We start from the raw sequence: 14,236 nt of genomic DNA on the forward strand, positions 1-14,236 counted from the left end.
AAGACGAGGTTCATCATTAGCGTTAGGAAACTTTTATCATATTTTAATAATATTTTCATACTGCGGATTTAATAAACAAAATTATTTTTTATTACAGTTTAAATAATCATAGGTTTGTGTTGTGTTATTATATGTACGATATATAATTATATTCCAACCGACCATACACCCCATAATTCATTGCCATGTAGAGTGAGAATCATTGCATAAATTAATTGGAAACAATGTTAAAAAAGTTGTTGCTCAATGTAGAGGGGAGCAGGTTTTAATATTTGTCAAATAATAAATAATATATAAACTATAAAGTACGCCAAAGATGATAAATTAATTAAGAAAATTTTTTAAATATATTCAGAAACACCAGTATTTTATTATTTTTAATCGTTAATTTTAATTAATATATTATATATATTGTTTATAATTGAAATCAACTGTTAAATCTGATACATTTGAATTTTTTTTATTAATTAAGATAAAAATATTATTTATATACTAAAATTAGTTATTAATATATTAGCGTATAAATATATATAATTTAATTTATTTTTAATATATATTTATATTTTAACATGTATTTTATACCAATGACTAATTTTAGTGACTATTTTAACGTACAGGTAACATAGCCATAATTAATATATGTGAAAGTGTTATTCGTACCCCTAATCTCTTGTTTACATTTCCTCTAATTGAGTGAGGAAAAGGAAATACATAAATGGTACAGCCACACTTTCCTCTCCTATCTTCCTTTTATTTCCCCTTAAAAATAAAAGATAATATTGGGATTTACGCGGTGAGGATTATAAGTATGTTATCTTGTAATGGAAGTGTGTAGTGAGTAGAGAATTGAGAAAGATAAGGTGCACGCATGTTTGGATGAAGAAGAAAATTAAAGGATGATGAATGCACGATCATAATTAAGGAGATGAGAGAAATGTGCTCCTAAAATTTCTCCTAATGTTTGCCATTATCAAGACAAGCTAACTAAACTAATAAGGTAACAATTTCTCAGCGTGCATGTAATTTAATTTTTAAAGTTATCTTCTCATCTTTCATCAATAATAACAAAAGTGTTATCTTGTTTAAATTTATAGGATTATACATTGTTCATCCATATATGTAACATTGTATTCTCCCCCCAACACACACATAACAACCTACCATTAAAATCGTTATATAGTGGTAACAATTACTTCCATGTCTTTACAATCTTCGTGTATTGTTGCATGTATCAAAGAGTCTCGCCTTTACTTGAACAGGTTATGAAAAGTAAGAGATACAATGACAAGGATAATTTAAAAAAGAAAAAACTGCTGCCGAAATAATAATAATAATAAAAAAAACTTTTGGAAGCTTGCGGGATATAGAAAATTCGAATCCATGTTCGGTGACCACACAAAGTCCCAAATCCATCCACCTTGATCAATAATGTCAAAGTGTTGGCACATGGAGCAAATCTAATTAATTTGTCTTCCTCTATTATTATATCATTATTTAGTCTTCTATAACATGAAAATAGATTAATTTTCATGTGAACAATAATCCATGTGCTTGCTCTTTGTCAAAATGCGGAATTGTTTTTTTTTTTTTATATATATTGGGAGGAGGGGGTTGTGAAAATTAAATTCGAGGCATTCGGAAACAAAGGTTTTGATATAAGTGAAAAAAAAAAAGTAAAAAACCATGCATTTGAATTATATTATGTTTCTAATAATATGTATATGCATTTTTTTGTAATAGAAAAAAAAAAGAGTATTTCATGATCATTCGCTGTATTTGTCATTTTATTATTGGGTCTTATTCGTTTTCCCAAATGTTAAGATCACTACTGGGGTAGTGTCCCAACCACAATTAATTAAAGCTCATTAAGGGTTCACTAATTCACCTATTGGGTATTGGTTTCATTTGTTAGTATTGATATAGTGGTAGGTTGAAAATAAAATATGCTATTCTTGAGTATCACTTCATAGGTAGTTTAATAAATAATAATATGCAAATATTTTTCTAAAAATAGTAGAAAAGACACTTACGCAAATGGCTGAAAACATCGATTAAACACTGATATTATTTTGACTCTTTATTAGTAGGACTTAGGGTTCGATTGAAAAATTTCAAAAGTAATTTTTTTAAGTTTTTTATTTATAAAAAATAGTAGTATTAATATCTGTAGAAGTTTATAGAGAAATTAAAAAAAATGACTTCTCTCATAATATTATTACTATTTATTATATTTTTATAAAATAAATATTTTTAAAACTAAAAATATAAATATAAAATAATTTATTTATAAGTTATTTTTAATATAATTATTTATTAGTTAAGTTATTTTTTAAAAAATAACTTAATTAAGTTATTTTTTAAAAAATAACTTAATTAAGTTATTTTTTTAAACTAGACTTTAGTTTCCTAATAAAAATAGATTCTACTCGTTCTAGTAGCTAGTTAGTATTAATATTATAAATAAATAAATAAATGTGGCTTTTATGATAAGAAATTTTGTACTATAAATAAAAAAAAATTGGTCTGACATAATGCTTAAATAATCATCATTTTCTCGTATAATTTGCCCGTGTAATGTCCTGAAATTCAAACTAATAGTTTGTAGTAACTAATTTTTTGCTTTAAGATCTTGAGCTTGGGACCACGTAATTTTCTATTTTATTGTGGTGCTCCATCATGGTAGTTAATGGCCAGTTATAATAGATAGATGTATTAATTAATTTAACAGTGTAGCTAATTATATTCAAGTGATCTTTGATTCAAAGCAAGTCTAGGAGAACCTCATACTTACATAAATAATAAAACCAGCAACTAGTAGTTAGCCTGTAGTTTTCTGATTCCTGCAAAAGCAAAACCATGGATGGGGCACTCTGATTTTCAATCCCCTGCTTGCTCAATCAAGGTTAATTGAACTATTAATTTGGTCACATAAATTTTTAACAGGTTTATTTAATGTCCTATAGAGCACATGCATTAATTAAAAGTTAAAATGAAAAACAATGCAAGTTTATCTTAAAAATGTAAAATACAATAGTGTTGGGTATATGAAGATGGTAAGATGACAAAATCTTATATTTGTGTAGTGGTTTCAAGGCACGATTAGATCGCTTTCTTTAGAGAGATATTTGTTCCCACACTTAGTTGCTATAGGGTTGATGACAATACTCTCCCAGAATACAATGAAACCTAAGAATTTCTTAATTAGCAATAGTAAGAAATTCTCAACTCTCTTGAACAAAGAAAACCTCTTAATAGTAGTGTAAATTGTACGCTTAGTACTTCATATCTGAAATAGTGGACAAGGACTTATTTATACATATTGCACGTAGCAATTATGATTACTTACGTATACAAATGGTTGTGTCATTTCTATTGCCAATAGATACAATGTTTTGAACATATACAACTCTTAAAGAGTTGTGTCCCTTTAGCCAATAGACACAATGTTTTGAACATACACAATCCTTAAAAGGTTGTGTCCCTTCAATCAAATGGTACAAAATGGTTAGTAACCGTTTATTAATATTAATAATATTAATAATAATATTAATAATATTAATAATATTAATTAATCAAATTTGTAAATACCCTTCAATCCTCCACTATTTACAAAATTTAAATGTCATATAAGTATATGCATAAAGAATGTGTCACTAAGATTAAACATTCTTTTAGCGTAAATTTTAAAGTTCTAACGAAGTAATAGGTGTCTAATCGATTAAACCTATACTCCATATGCTAGTACCAAAAATCACACACATTACTTATACCCTCCAAGTTCAAGAGTTTACAATTTTAAGCACTTATATGGCCTTGTGCTCATCCTGATTTCATGAATATTTACGAGAATAAAACCTCTAAAATTCTCGATTAGAGCGGCACCACTCTTATATTCATATAGGTGGAATCTTTTGATAGATAATATTATCATTCCATTAAGAGTTTAAACTCACCCTCCTAATTTATTGTAAATAGCACTAAATCCTATACCTTAGTGCTCCAATTGCTAAATAACTTGTTATTACCCATTAAACCTTGAAACTAGTGGTCTACTAGAATAAGGTTGGGTTCCCATCATTTAGTAATAATAGGTTTTAATCCCATTTTAGCAGTAGTTTCTTTGATTTTATCCCTTGACAAACCTTTAGTCAAAGGGTCTGCTAAATTTTCTTGAGATCTTACATAAGTGATGGTAATTACACCATCATCTATTAGTTGCCTCACAAATTCATGTCTCAAACTTATATGTCTAGACTTTCCATTATAAACCTTATTATATGCTCGAGACATGGTTGATTCACTATCACAGAAGATTGAAATGGCTGTTGTCTGTTGTGACCACAGCTTTATATCATATAACAAATTTCTTAACCATTCCGCTTCTTTACCTGTGGCTGATAAAGCTACAAACTCAGCCTCCATAGTAGAATGTGTAATACATGTTTGTTTCTTTAAGGCCCAACTTATTGCTCCACCACCTATGGTGAAAATCAATCCTGAAGTGGATTTGTTATCACTAAGATTTGTAATCCAACTTGCGTCGGAATAACCTTCTAAAACTGCGGGATAATCACTATAATGTAATCCCAAGTTTATGGTTTTCTTGAGATAACCAAGAACTCTTGTTATAGCTTTCCAATGTTGATTGCTAGGCTTTCCTGTAAACCTTGATAATTTGCACACAGCAAATGCTATATCAGGTCTAGTACAATGCATTGCATACATTAAACTTCCTATAGCACTAGCATATTCTAATTGTGCTATAGATCTTTCCATGTTTCCTTCTAATTTAAGATTAGGATCATACGGCGTATTGAATTCTTTAATTGTGAGATGATCAAATTTTTCCAATACCTTTTTAATATAATGAGATTGATTTAAAGTAAAGCCAACTTCATTTTTATGTACCTTTATGCCTAATATTGTATCAACTTCATTCAAATCCTTCATCTTGAATTTAAAAGTTAGATACTCCTTCGTTATACGAATTCCTTCTAAATTTGTTTCGATGATTAACATATCATCAACATATAAACAAATAATTACTCCATAATCTTTAGTAAATTTTGAGTAAATACATTTATCCGCACTATTATGTGAGAAGCCATTTGATAACACCACTGAATCAAACTTCTCATGCCATTGTTTAGGCGCTTGTTTTAGCCCATACAAAGACTTAATTAATTTGCAAACTTTCTTTTCATTTCCGGGTAGCACATAGCCTTCTGGTTGTTCCATATAAATTTCTTCATTAAGATCTCCATTTAGAAAAGCCGTTTTAACATCCATTTGATGTATATGAAGCTTATGTATGGACGCTAATGCTATAAGAGCCCTAATAGAAGTCATTCTTGCCACAGGTGCATAGGTATCAAAATAGTCTAGACCTTCTTGTTGTCTAAACCCCTTGGCCACTAACCTTGCTTTAAAGGTTTGTAATGAACCATCAGTATTATACTTTTTTCTAAATACCCACTTACATCCTATAGGCTTTGATCCTGGAGGCAAATCAACCAAGACCCAAGTATTGTTAGATAATATTGAGTCCATTTCATCATTTATTGCTTCTTTCCAAAAAGCAGAATTCCTTGAAGCCATAGCCTCTTTGAATGTTTGAGGATCACCCTCTATGTTCATAACAATAGGAATCTTGTTTGTTACAGAATTCCTAGTTCCTTCTACCAAAAAGGTGATAGCCTGAGAAGAAATAAAATCTGGACCCAAGTTATTTTCTTTTCTTACTCTCAAGCTCTTCCTTGGTTCAATAAACTCTTTGTCGCTTAGACGTTTATTATTTTGATTATTTATTTCTTGTGAAATATTAGTATCATTTTGGGGATACTCTGAATTAGAAGTTGAATCATTGATAAATTTATTTTCAATAAATTCTACTTCTCTTGATTTAACAACTACATTAGACACTAAGTCTAATATTCTATATGCTTTAGAATTTTGAGCATATCCTATAAAAATGCCTTTTATGGCTCTTGGCCCCAATTTGGTTCTCTTTTTATTAGGAACTCGATAAAAGGCTAAACACCCCCACACTTTAAGATAATTTAAATTAGGTTTCCTTCCTTTTCAAATTTCACAAGGAGAAACCTTTCTATGTCTTGATGGTATCCTATTATGGATATGACATGATGTCAATAATGCTTCACCCCACAAATTGTAAGGCAATTTTGCATTTAGTAACATTGAATTAACCATATCCACTAAGATACGGTTCTTTCTTTCCGCCAAACCATTTTGTTGCGGAGTATATGGAGCGGAAGATTCATGCACAATACTATGTAATTCATAAAAGTGATCAAATTCATTAGAAAAATATTCTCCACCTCGATCACTACGAAGAACTTTTATTTTCTTATCATGCATATTTTCTACTTCCATTTTATATTTCTTAAACATTTCAAAAGCTTCATCTTTATTTCTAAGCAAATACACATAAGTAAATCTAGAACAATCATCAATGAAGGTTATAAAGTATCTTTTTCCTCCTCTAGTAATATTGCCATTTAGCTCACAAATATCACTATGAATCAATTCTAATAAATGTGTATTTCTTTCAACCTTAGAAAAAGGTTTCTTAGTAATTTTAGATTGTATGCAAATATCACATTTCTTACTAAAATTCTTGTTACTAAGATCAATATAGTTATTCTTTTGCATATATTCAATTGATTTGTAATTTAAGTGTGCTAATCTACTATGCCATAAATCACAAGAATCAACAACATACAAGGAAACATTCACTTTATTAATACTAAGTTTAAACATGCCTTCAGTACAATATCCTTTTCCTATGAATACATCATTCTTAAGCAAGATCACTTTATCGGATTTCATAACAACTTTGAATCCTTTCTTACACAAGAAACTAACAGAAACTAAATTTTTTCTCAAATCTGGAACATGAAGTACATTTATTAAACTTAATTTCTTTCCATATGTAAAATTTAATTCCACACTTTCTTGACCACAAACTTTTGGCTGAGTTGTCATTGCCCATCAAGACTTCTCTATTGTTCACTTCTTCATATGTTTTGAATTGGTTGCGATCATTGCAAACGTGAACAGTAGCCCTAGAATCTAACCACCACTCAAGTGATTTTCCTTGTGTTGCTATGTTGACTTCTGTAACCATGCCAATATGCATGTTTTGTACTTTTTCTACAACCATAGCAATTAGATCCTTCTCTTCCACTAAGTTGGTCTTTGGTGCTTCCCTTTTCAGAAGTCTACATTCTTTGATATAGTGTCCTTTCTTGTGACAATGATAACACTCTCTTTGTCTCTTCTTATCTTGCTTTGAATCTTTAGAGAACTTTCTTTTCTTCTTATTGGTGTTGTTTTCACCAATATGATTCACTTTAGAACTTTGAGAAAGATACACAGCATCACATTTTCGAGTTTCCTCCTCTATACGTATATGCCTTAGTAATTTCTCAATTGTGAAGTCCTCACCAAGATGTAAAATTTTCTTCCTATAACCATTCCAAGATGAAGGCAATTTTGAAATAATTGCTTCAACTTGTAATGATTCAGGGATCACCACTTGTAGACCACGAAGTCTACTTACAAGGATTTGTAATTCATGAATTTGATCCATGACAGGCATAGTATCATTCATAATAAATTCAAAATATTTCATCATAATAAACTTATCTGTTCCTTGTCGTTCGGTATTGTACTTTTCTTTCAAAGATTTCCAAATCTCTAATGGTGATTGAATTGACATGTAGAGATCATAGAGTCGGTCGGATAAAGTATTGAGAATATGACCTCGACATGCAAAAGTATCTTCATCACGTTTCTTTTTCAATTGAACAATCTTTTCTTTCTCTTCCGGTGTGGAATTTTCAGCGGCATCGGCAATTGGTGTAGTCTTTGGGTCAACCACATATGCAAGATTGAGAACTGAAAGAAGAAACATCATCTTGTCTTTCCAACGGTTGAAGTTCATTCCATCAAAGCGATCTAATTTGACAAACTCTTGATTCATGACCTTGAACGTAGTGTTTTGATCTTGTGCCATCTTCAACAAATATCTCTCTAAAATTGTTGGGTATATGAAGATGGTAAGATGACAAAATCTTATATTTGTGTAGTGGTTTCAAGGCACGATTAGATCGCTTTCTTTAGAGAGATATTTGTCCCCACACTTAGTTGCTATATGGTTGATGACAATACTCTCCCAAGATATAATGAAACCTAAGAATTTCTTAATTAGCAATAGTAAGAAATTCTCAACTCTCTTGAACAAAGAAAATCTCTTAATAATAGTGTAAATTGTACGCTTAGTACTTCATATCTGAAATAGTGGACAAAGATTTATTTATACATATTGTACGTAGCAATTATGATTAGTTACGTATACAAATAGTTGTGTCATTTCTATTGCCAATAAATACAATGTTTTGAACATATACAACTCTTAAAGAGTTGTGTCCCTTTAGCCAATAGACATAATGTTTTGAACATACACAATCTTTAAAAAGTTGTGTCCCTTCAACCAAATAGTACAAAACAGTTAATAACCGTTTAATAATATTAATAATAATATTAATAATATTAATAATATTAATTAATCAAATTTGTAAATACCTTTCAATAGTACACGAGACAAAGTAAAACTATAATTCTTTGGTATTCTAATAATTAACCAATATATCAGGTAAGCAAAACGTATTTTTAAAATGTAGAAAATGATTGCTCGTGTATAGCTCATCCTATTAAATAGTAATTAAAGGAAATATTGGACTCAAACAATATAGTTGTTAAGGAGACAAAAGTGAAAAAAAGAAAAAAAAGAAGAAAAATTATGTTTCGCGATAATATATGCTTATTAATTAATTTTCATGTTAGAAACTATGATGTGTCCATAGTGATTTAAACTAGAAATAAAATGGTAAACTTATTGGAATATGAAAATGAGGAAGAAAGGCATAACATGATAAATATTGGAAAGGAAGAAAGAAACAGTTAAAAAAACACACATAATGTCCTTTTTTCTCCTTCTATGCTTATAATTAATTTTTCAAATAAAATAATATAAATATGTTAATATAATCACTCTTTAAACTATACTCCATGTGTTTATTGCCGACTATTAATTAGTATCGCAGCACTACATAATGGGTTTTATAAGTAATCTTATATATATCATCATTTTAAATTTTAATTATAGTATATCTCAATTCACAAATGGAGGTTAAGTTTAATTTGTTGGCTCCTAGGGGGAATAATCATACGCAACTCTACTATAATTTATAGTTGACCTAAGCTTTTGTCTCATGATGGTGAAGATGATGACATTATATTTTATAGGAGATCATAAATGATAACTGATAACTAGGGTGTAAGTTATCGAACCAAACCGAAATTTACCGTAAAATCGAATCGAAATTTACAATAACTGAATAAAAACAAAAAAAATCGGTTTTTTTAGTTTTTTCTGAAGTGAACCGATTGGTTCAGCAGAAACCGAACCAAACCGAACCGAACCGAACTGCAAAAGTGGTTTAATAATACATTGAAATCAAAATTTTAGACTTAACAAATGTGTTTGTTTTATGTTTAGTTGTTGGAATGAGTTGAAATTGTGTTGAATTTGAATGTAATGTAATATTATTTCAGTTTATTGATTATTTTGAACATCATTTTACTAAGATTAATTTTCTATTAGTTAAGATTTAAAAATCGAAAAACCAACCAAATGAAACCGCTTTTAGTTCGGTTGGATTCGATTCGATTGTTGTACAGATAACAAACCAATTAGTTGGTATTATATAAAAACCGAATAAATCGATTCAATTGATTTTTGATCTAAAACTGAACCAAACTGAACCGATAACACCTCTTTTATAACTCATAAGAAAATGAAATGATTCAGATTCACATGCATTTGCTATATCATATAATATATTATTTAATTGAAGAGGGTTTTATTTTCTGTGGCAATCAATCAACTCACGAATAATATGGTCAGTCATATGTGGCTGAACGATACTATGCTTATACATAATATTATGAAATCTGAATGCATTTTGTCAAGCATTATTGTATGTAGTAGCAACAACCCAATTTTGAATGTCCCTGAAAAAGCAATCGAATGTAACATGTGAAGTTCTTTTTTCTAGCTATTTATTCTTCTCTTCAAACATCTCTAATTATCAAATCTACATTTTATTATTATTATTATTATTATTATTATTATTATTATTATTATTATGATGCCCAAGTTTAATAAGAGCCGAAAATTTAATATACGGACTGACGATTCGACAGGTCTTTTATTCTTATACGTCTGATAAGACTTCGATCTACATAAAAAAATGACCCGCGTATTGTTCTTTTTAGATGAAAATCTGGATAGCTGACAGAAGTTTTCAAAGGGATGGATCCGAGTCAAAAGACTCACCAAATTATAAAATATAAATGAGGAAAAAATTTACCTCTCTTCAGAAATACGTTATTTTTATCCTAATTAAATGTCTCATTGTACGAACACTTATTTTGCATTGAAATATTTTTGGAGGTGACTTCATCTACCGATCTATCGACGCTCGGGATAATACTTCTGTAAAACTTGTGCCTAAATCCAGAAACATTCTAGATCGAACTTGTTGCTCTTAATTCGAAGTCCATCCGATCCACAACTCTAGCAAGCAACAAAACAATTATTATTTACATAATAAGGCCTTTGAAATTTGAATAGTTATATAAATAGTATATGTGAAAGATGCATAAGAACAATATTTGAATAGGTTAATATATAAGGTAATACTAAGTAATCAATAATTTTTTTGAATAACATGAACAACTATCAATCAAATTAAAACATACTGTACCTCCAAATTATCCATCTAAATTTTAATATTAGAATAATCATCCGCACACCTAATGAAATGAACATCCCATATATTTATTGTTCATATTATTTAGTATTTTTATTGTCTACTTATAATTTTCTTAATATATATACAACAAACAACAATTATTTAAGCTTGAGAAAGTATTGGGAATTAATATTAATTGTGTACAATGTGTATAATGAATTTAAAAAAATGGTAAAATTAAAAATTAGATCATTAATTAATTATTTAATTTCAAATTATAAAATTTAAAAATTAAGATTAGTATTTAAATTTATTCACACTATGTATGGTTATTTCTAATTTTACCGTAACTTTCAATACACCTCCAATACAAAAGATATTTAGCATTAATACAAAAATATGAAGTCAAGAATGCATAACAGTTTAGTAAAAGGTGGAAACTCAACTATGGTTAACTTTAACTGTTAGATAAAATTTAATCAAATCAATCAAATCATTTAAAGACTTTTAAAAATATTGATTACGCTCTCTGATCCAGTCCTACACATGAATGGAGGAGGGGATGCTTTTTTCTTTATGAATATGAGTGTTGCAGATGGTATCGACCGGTGACTATGACAGCGCCCCACGCGTGGCGCGATCATTCTGTGTTTCAAATAAAATAAAGATGAGGCACCGGCTCGCGTTCCTCGTGTCTTGTCTGCTCTGCATTAAATCTTACACTTGTACACACAAGATCATTTTTGTGCTCTTTAATTTGGTTTATAAATAAGTTGTGAATGGTTAATTGTTATTTAGAAAGTTACATCGTTTGTTAACTACTCCAACACCATCTGTATTTCAAATAAAATAAACACCAGGCACCGGCTCGCGGTCCTCGTGTCTGCCTGCCTTAAAATATTCATTCTGCTCTGCGATCCGATCTTATCCCACACTTGCCTTCAAGCAGTAATTAATGGAGGAGGGGCTGTTTGTCACGGCGGTTGGACTACTGATGCTGGCGGTGGGGGGATGGAAGCTGCTCAACTGGCTCTTCCTGAGGCCTAAGAAGCTTGAAACCCTTCTCAGGGAGCAAGGCTTCCATGGCAACCCCTACTCCCTCTTCTCCAACAACAACAACAACAACTCCTCTTCTTATAACATGAAGCCAATGACTTTCTCTGATGACAAGGACATAGCTCCACGTGTCTATTCTACAGCTGATCATGCTATCATCAAATTTGGTTCGCTCCTACTCCTACCTATATTATTCACATTTATTGCATATATCGTATCATACGGAAGAAACAGAGAGTTATTAATGATGTGATGGACAGGGAAGAATTCATTTTACTGGGAAGGTCAGACACTGAAGGTCAACATCACAAACCCTGAGCATATTAAACAAGTTTTTACCAATAACAGTTACTTCAAGAAAGAGAAGCCTAAGCTGGGGCGTGTGGCCAAGTTATTGGGCTCTGGACTTCCAAATTATGAGGACCAACAATGGCACACACATCGAAAGATCATCAACCCTGCTTTCCATATGGAGAAATTGAAAGTTAGTTTAATTTGCTTTTATTCCAACATGTATGTATATATGTTAAGCATTACTGAGTGTGCTACTAACTATGTCTATAGCTTCTAACATCAACAATGGTCCAATGCTGCCATGATGTGATTCATAAATGGGAGGAGATGCTGTCTTCAGAGGGTAAATGCGACATTGATGTGGAGCCTTTCATCCAGAATCTGGCTTGCGATGTTATTTCCAGAACAGCCTTTGGAAGCAGTTACCAAGAAGGAAAAAGAATATTTGAACTCCTTACTAAGCAAGCTAGACTTATAATGAGACTAAAATATATTCACATTCCAGGATGGTGGTAAGACATATAACTAACCATTTTAATTAAGTTCAAATCTTTCTATTTAGGTACTCATCATGTATCTTGCAGGTTGCTTCCTACTAGTGTTAATAGGGGTATGATTAAAATTGATAGAGAGATGCAAGCATCACTTGAAGCTATCATCAGGAAAAGAGAGAAAGCAATGAAGGATGGTGAGGAGGTTAACAAGAGTGACTTATTAGGGATACTTTTGGAATCAAACAGCAAAGAAATAAAAGAACATGGAATGAGTAATCGAGAGATAGTGGAAGAATGCTACACATTTTACATGGCAGGACAAGAAACCACGGCTGTTTTGATAGTATGGACAATGGTGATGCTAAGTAGGTATCCAGAATGGCAATCACGTGCGAGGGAAGAAGTCTTCCAAGTCTTTGGAAACCGAAAGCCAGACAGTGATGGCCTCAATCGCCTTAAAACCGTAAGCATGTATATATAATTTGTTTTACTTGCTATAATTGTATTAGTCTTGAGGTGTTGATATTGTTTGGCATATATATATATATAGGTATCAATGATCTTAAATGAGGTGTTAAGGCTATACCCACCAACCCTGTTTTTCAGTCGAACACTCAACAAAGATATAAAGATGCAAAACCTATCACTACCTGCTGGAGTTAAAATTTCATTACCAATACTTTTGATCCACCATGATCGTGAGCTATGGGGTGATGATGCAAGAGAGTTCAAACCAGAAAGATTTTCAGAAGGAATTGCTAAAGCGACTAAAGGTCAGGTCTCATATTTTCCATTTGGATGGGGGCCTAGAATGTGCATTGGCCAAAATTTCTCCTTAATGGAAGCCAAGATATTCTTCACATTGCTTTTACAACGCTTCACAATTGAGCTCTCCCCTGCATATACACATGCTCCAGTCAATTTCCTTAATCTTAAACCAATGCGTGGAGCTCAAATCGTCTTACATAAATTGTAGTTTCAATTATTGCACAAGAAGTGGCTTCTTCCAAATTTAAGTAACGTGCAAAATAAATTCCATGCATCTTTCTTTCTTTTCTTTTCTTTGTAAAAGTGATCCACTTGTGATGTTTCATAGGTCATGGAGGCAACAGAGGACCACTTTTCTTTCTTTCTTTTATTCTTCAGGAATATCATATTTTAGAATGATGACCAATTTCTTATAGCTATTTTGATAGGTACATAGTTAGTCCGAAATTTTAAAATTTTTCCATATCCAAAATAAATTGAACTTTTAACGCTTAACTAAGAGAATGAATCTTTTCCATTCGATTTTATTATGCGTTAAAACACGAGTCATATATATATAAAGGGAAAGTATGAGGAACCATTTTAATATATAAGTTGCTTTCTCATATGTATTTTTTTTAAGTTTTATATTAAACAGCTAAGCAAGCACGATACAAATAATACTTTATAGTTGCCAGCTCCGACGTCTAAGGTGTCGTCCATGTTTATCTGGATCGGATTCTCGAATCCAATCCAAATGACGAACCTTATCACGGGTGGTGCTTCTCTCACTCTAGCGGGATT

The 14,236-nt window shown here is 30.8% G+C and overlaps 1 protein-coding gene across 2 annotated transcripts; it reads left to right on the top strand.

The window, feature by feature from the left end:
• Positions 1 to 11,537: 11,537 nt before the first annotated feature.
• Positions 11,538 to 13,852, top strand: LOC112784743 (11-oxo-beta-amyrin 30-oxidase). 2 transcript variants are annotated; one of them, XM_025828059.3, is made up of 5 exons: positions 11,538 to 12,064; positions 12,158 to 12,381; positions 12,462 to 12,703; positions 12,776 to 13,148; positions 13,236 to 13,852. In XM_025828059.3, exons 1-5 carry the CDS (start codon positions 11,797 to 11,799, stop codon positions 13,659 to 13,661), a joined length of 1,533 nt encoding a protein of 510 aa, XP_025683844.1. In that variant the 5' UTR covers positions 11,538 to 11,796; the 3' UTR covers positions 13,662 to 13,852. The 2 variants fall into 2 exon arrangements, with proteins under 2 accessions (XP_025683844.1, XP_025683851.1); XM_025828066.3 differs by having other exon boundaries at positions 11,623 to 12,064; positions 13,292 to 13,852.
• Positions 13,853 to 14,236: the final 384 nt, after the last annotated feature.

This window comes from Arachis hypogaea, chromosome 3 (assembly GCF_003086295.3).
Source record: "Arachis hypogaea cultivar Tifrunner chromosome 3, arahy.Tifrunner.gnm2.J5K5, whole genome shotgun sequence".
In the NCBI taxonomy this organism is placed as follows: Eukaryota; Viridiplantae; Streptophyta; class Magnoliopsida; order Fabales; family Fabaceae; genus Arachis; species Arachis hypogaea.

Coding starts and splice junctions, on each gene's coding strand:
- LOC112784743 (XM_025828059.3), top strand. CDS start 11,797: ATGGAGGAGGGGCTGTTTGTCACGGCGGTTGGACTACTGATGCTGGCG. Junction 12,065..12,157: donor TCATGCTATCATCAAATTTG/GTTCGCTCCTAC, acceptor TGTGATGGACAG/GGAAGAATTCATTTTACTGG. Junction 13,149..13,235: donor GCCTCAATCGCCTTAAAACC/GTAAGCATGTAT, acceptor ATATATATATAG/GTATCAATGATCTTAAATGA.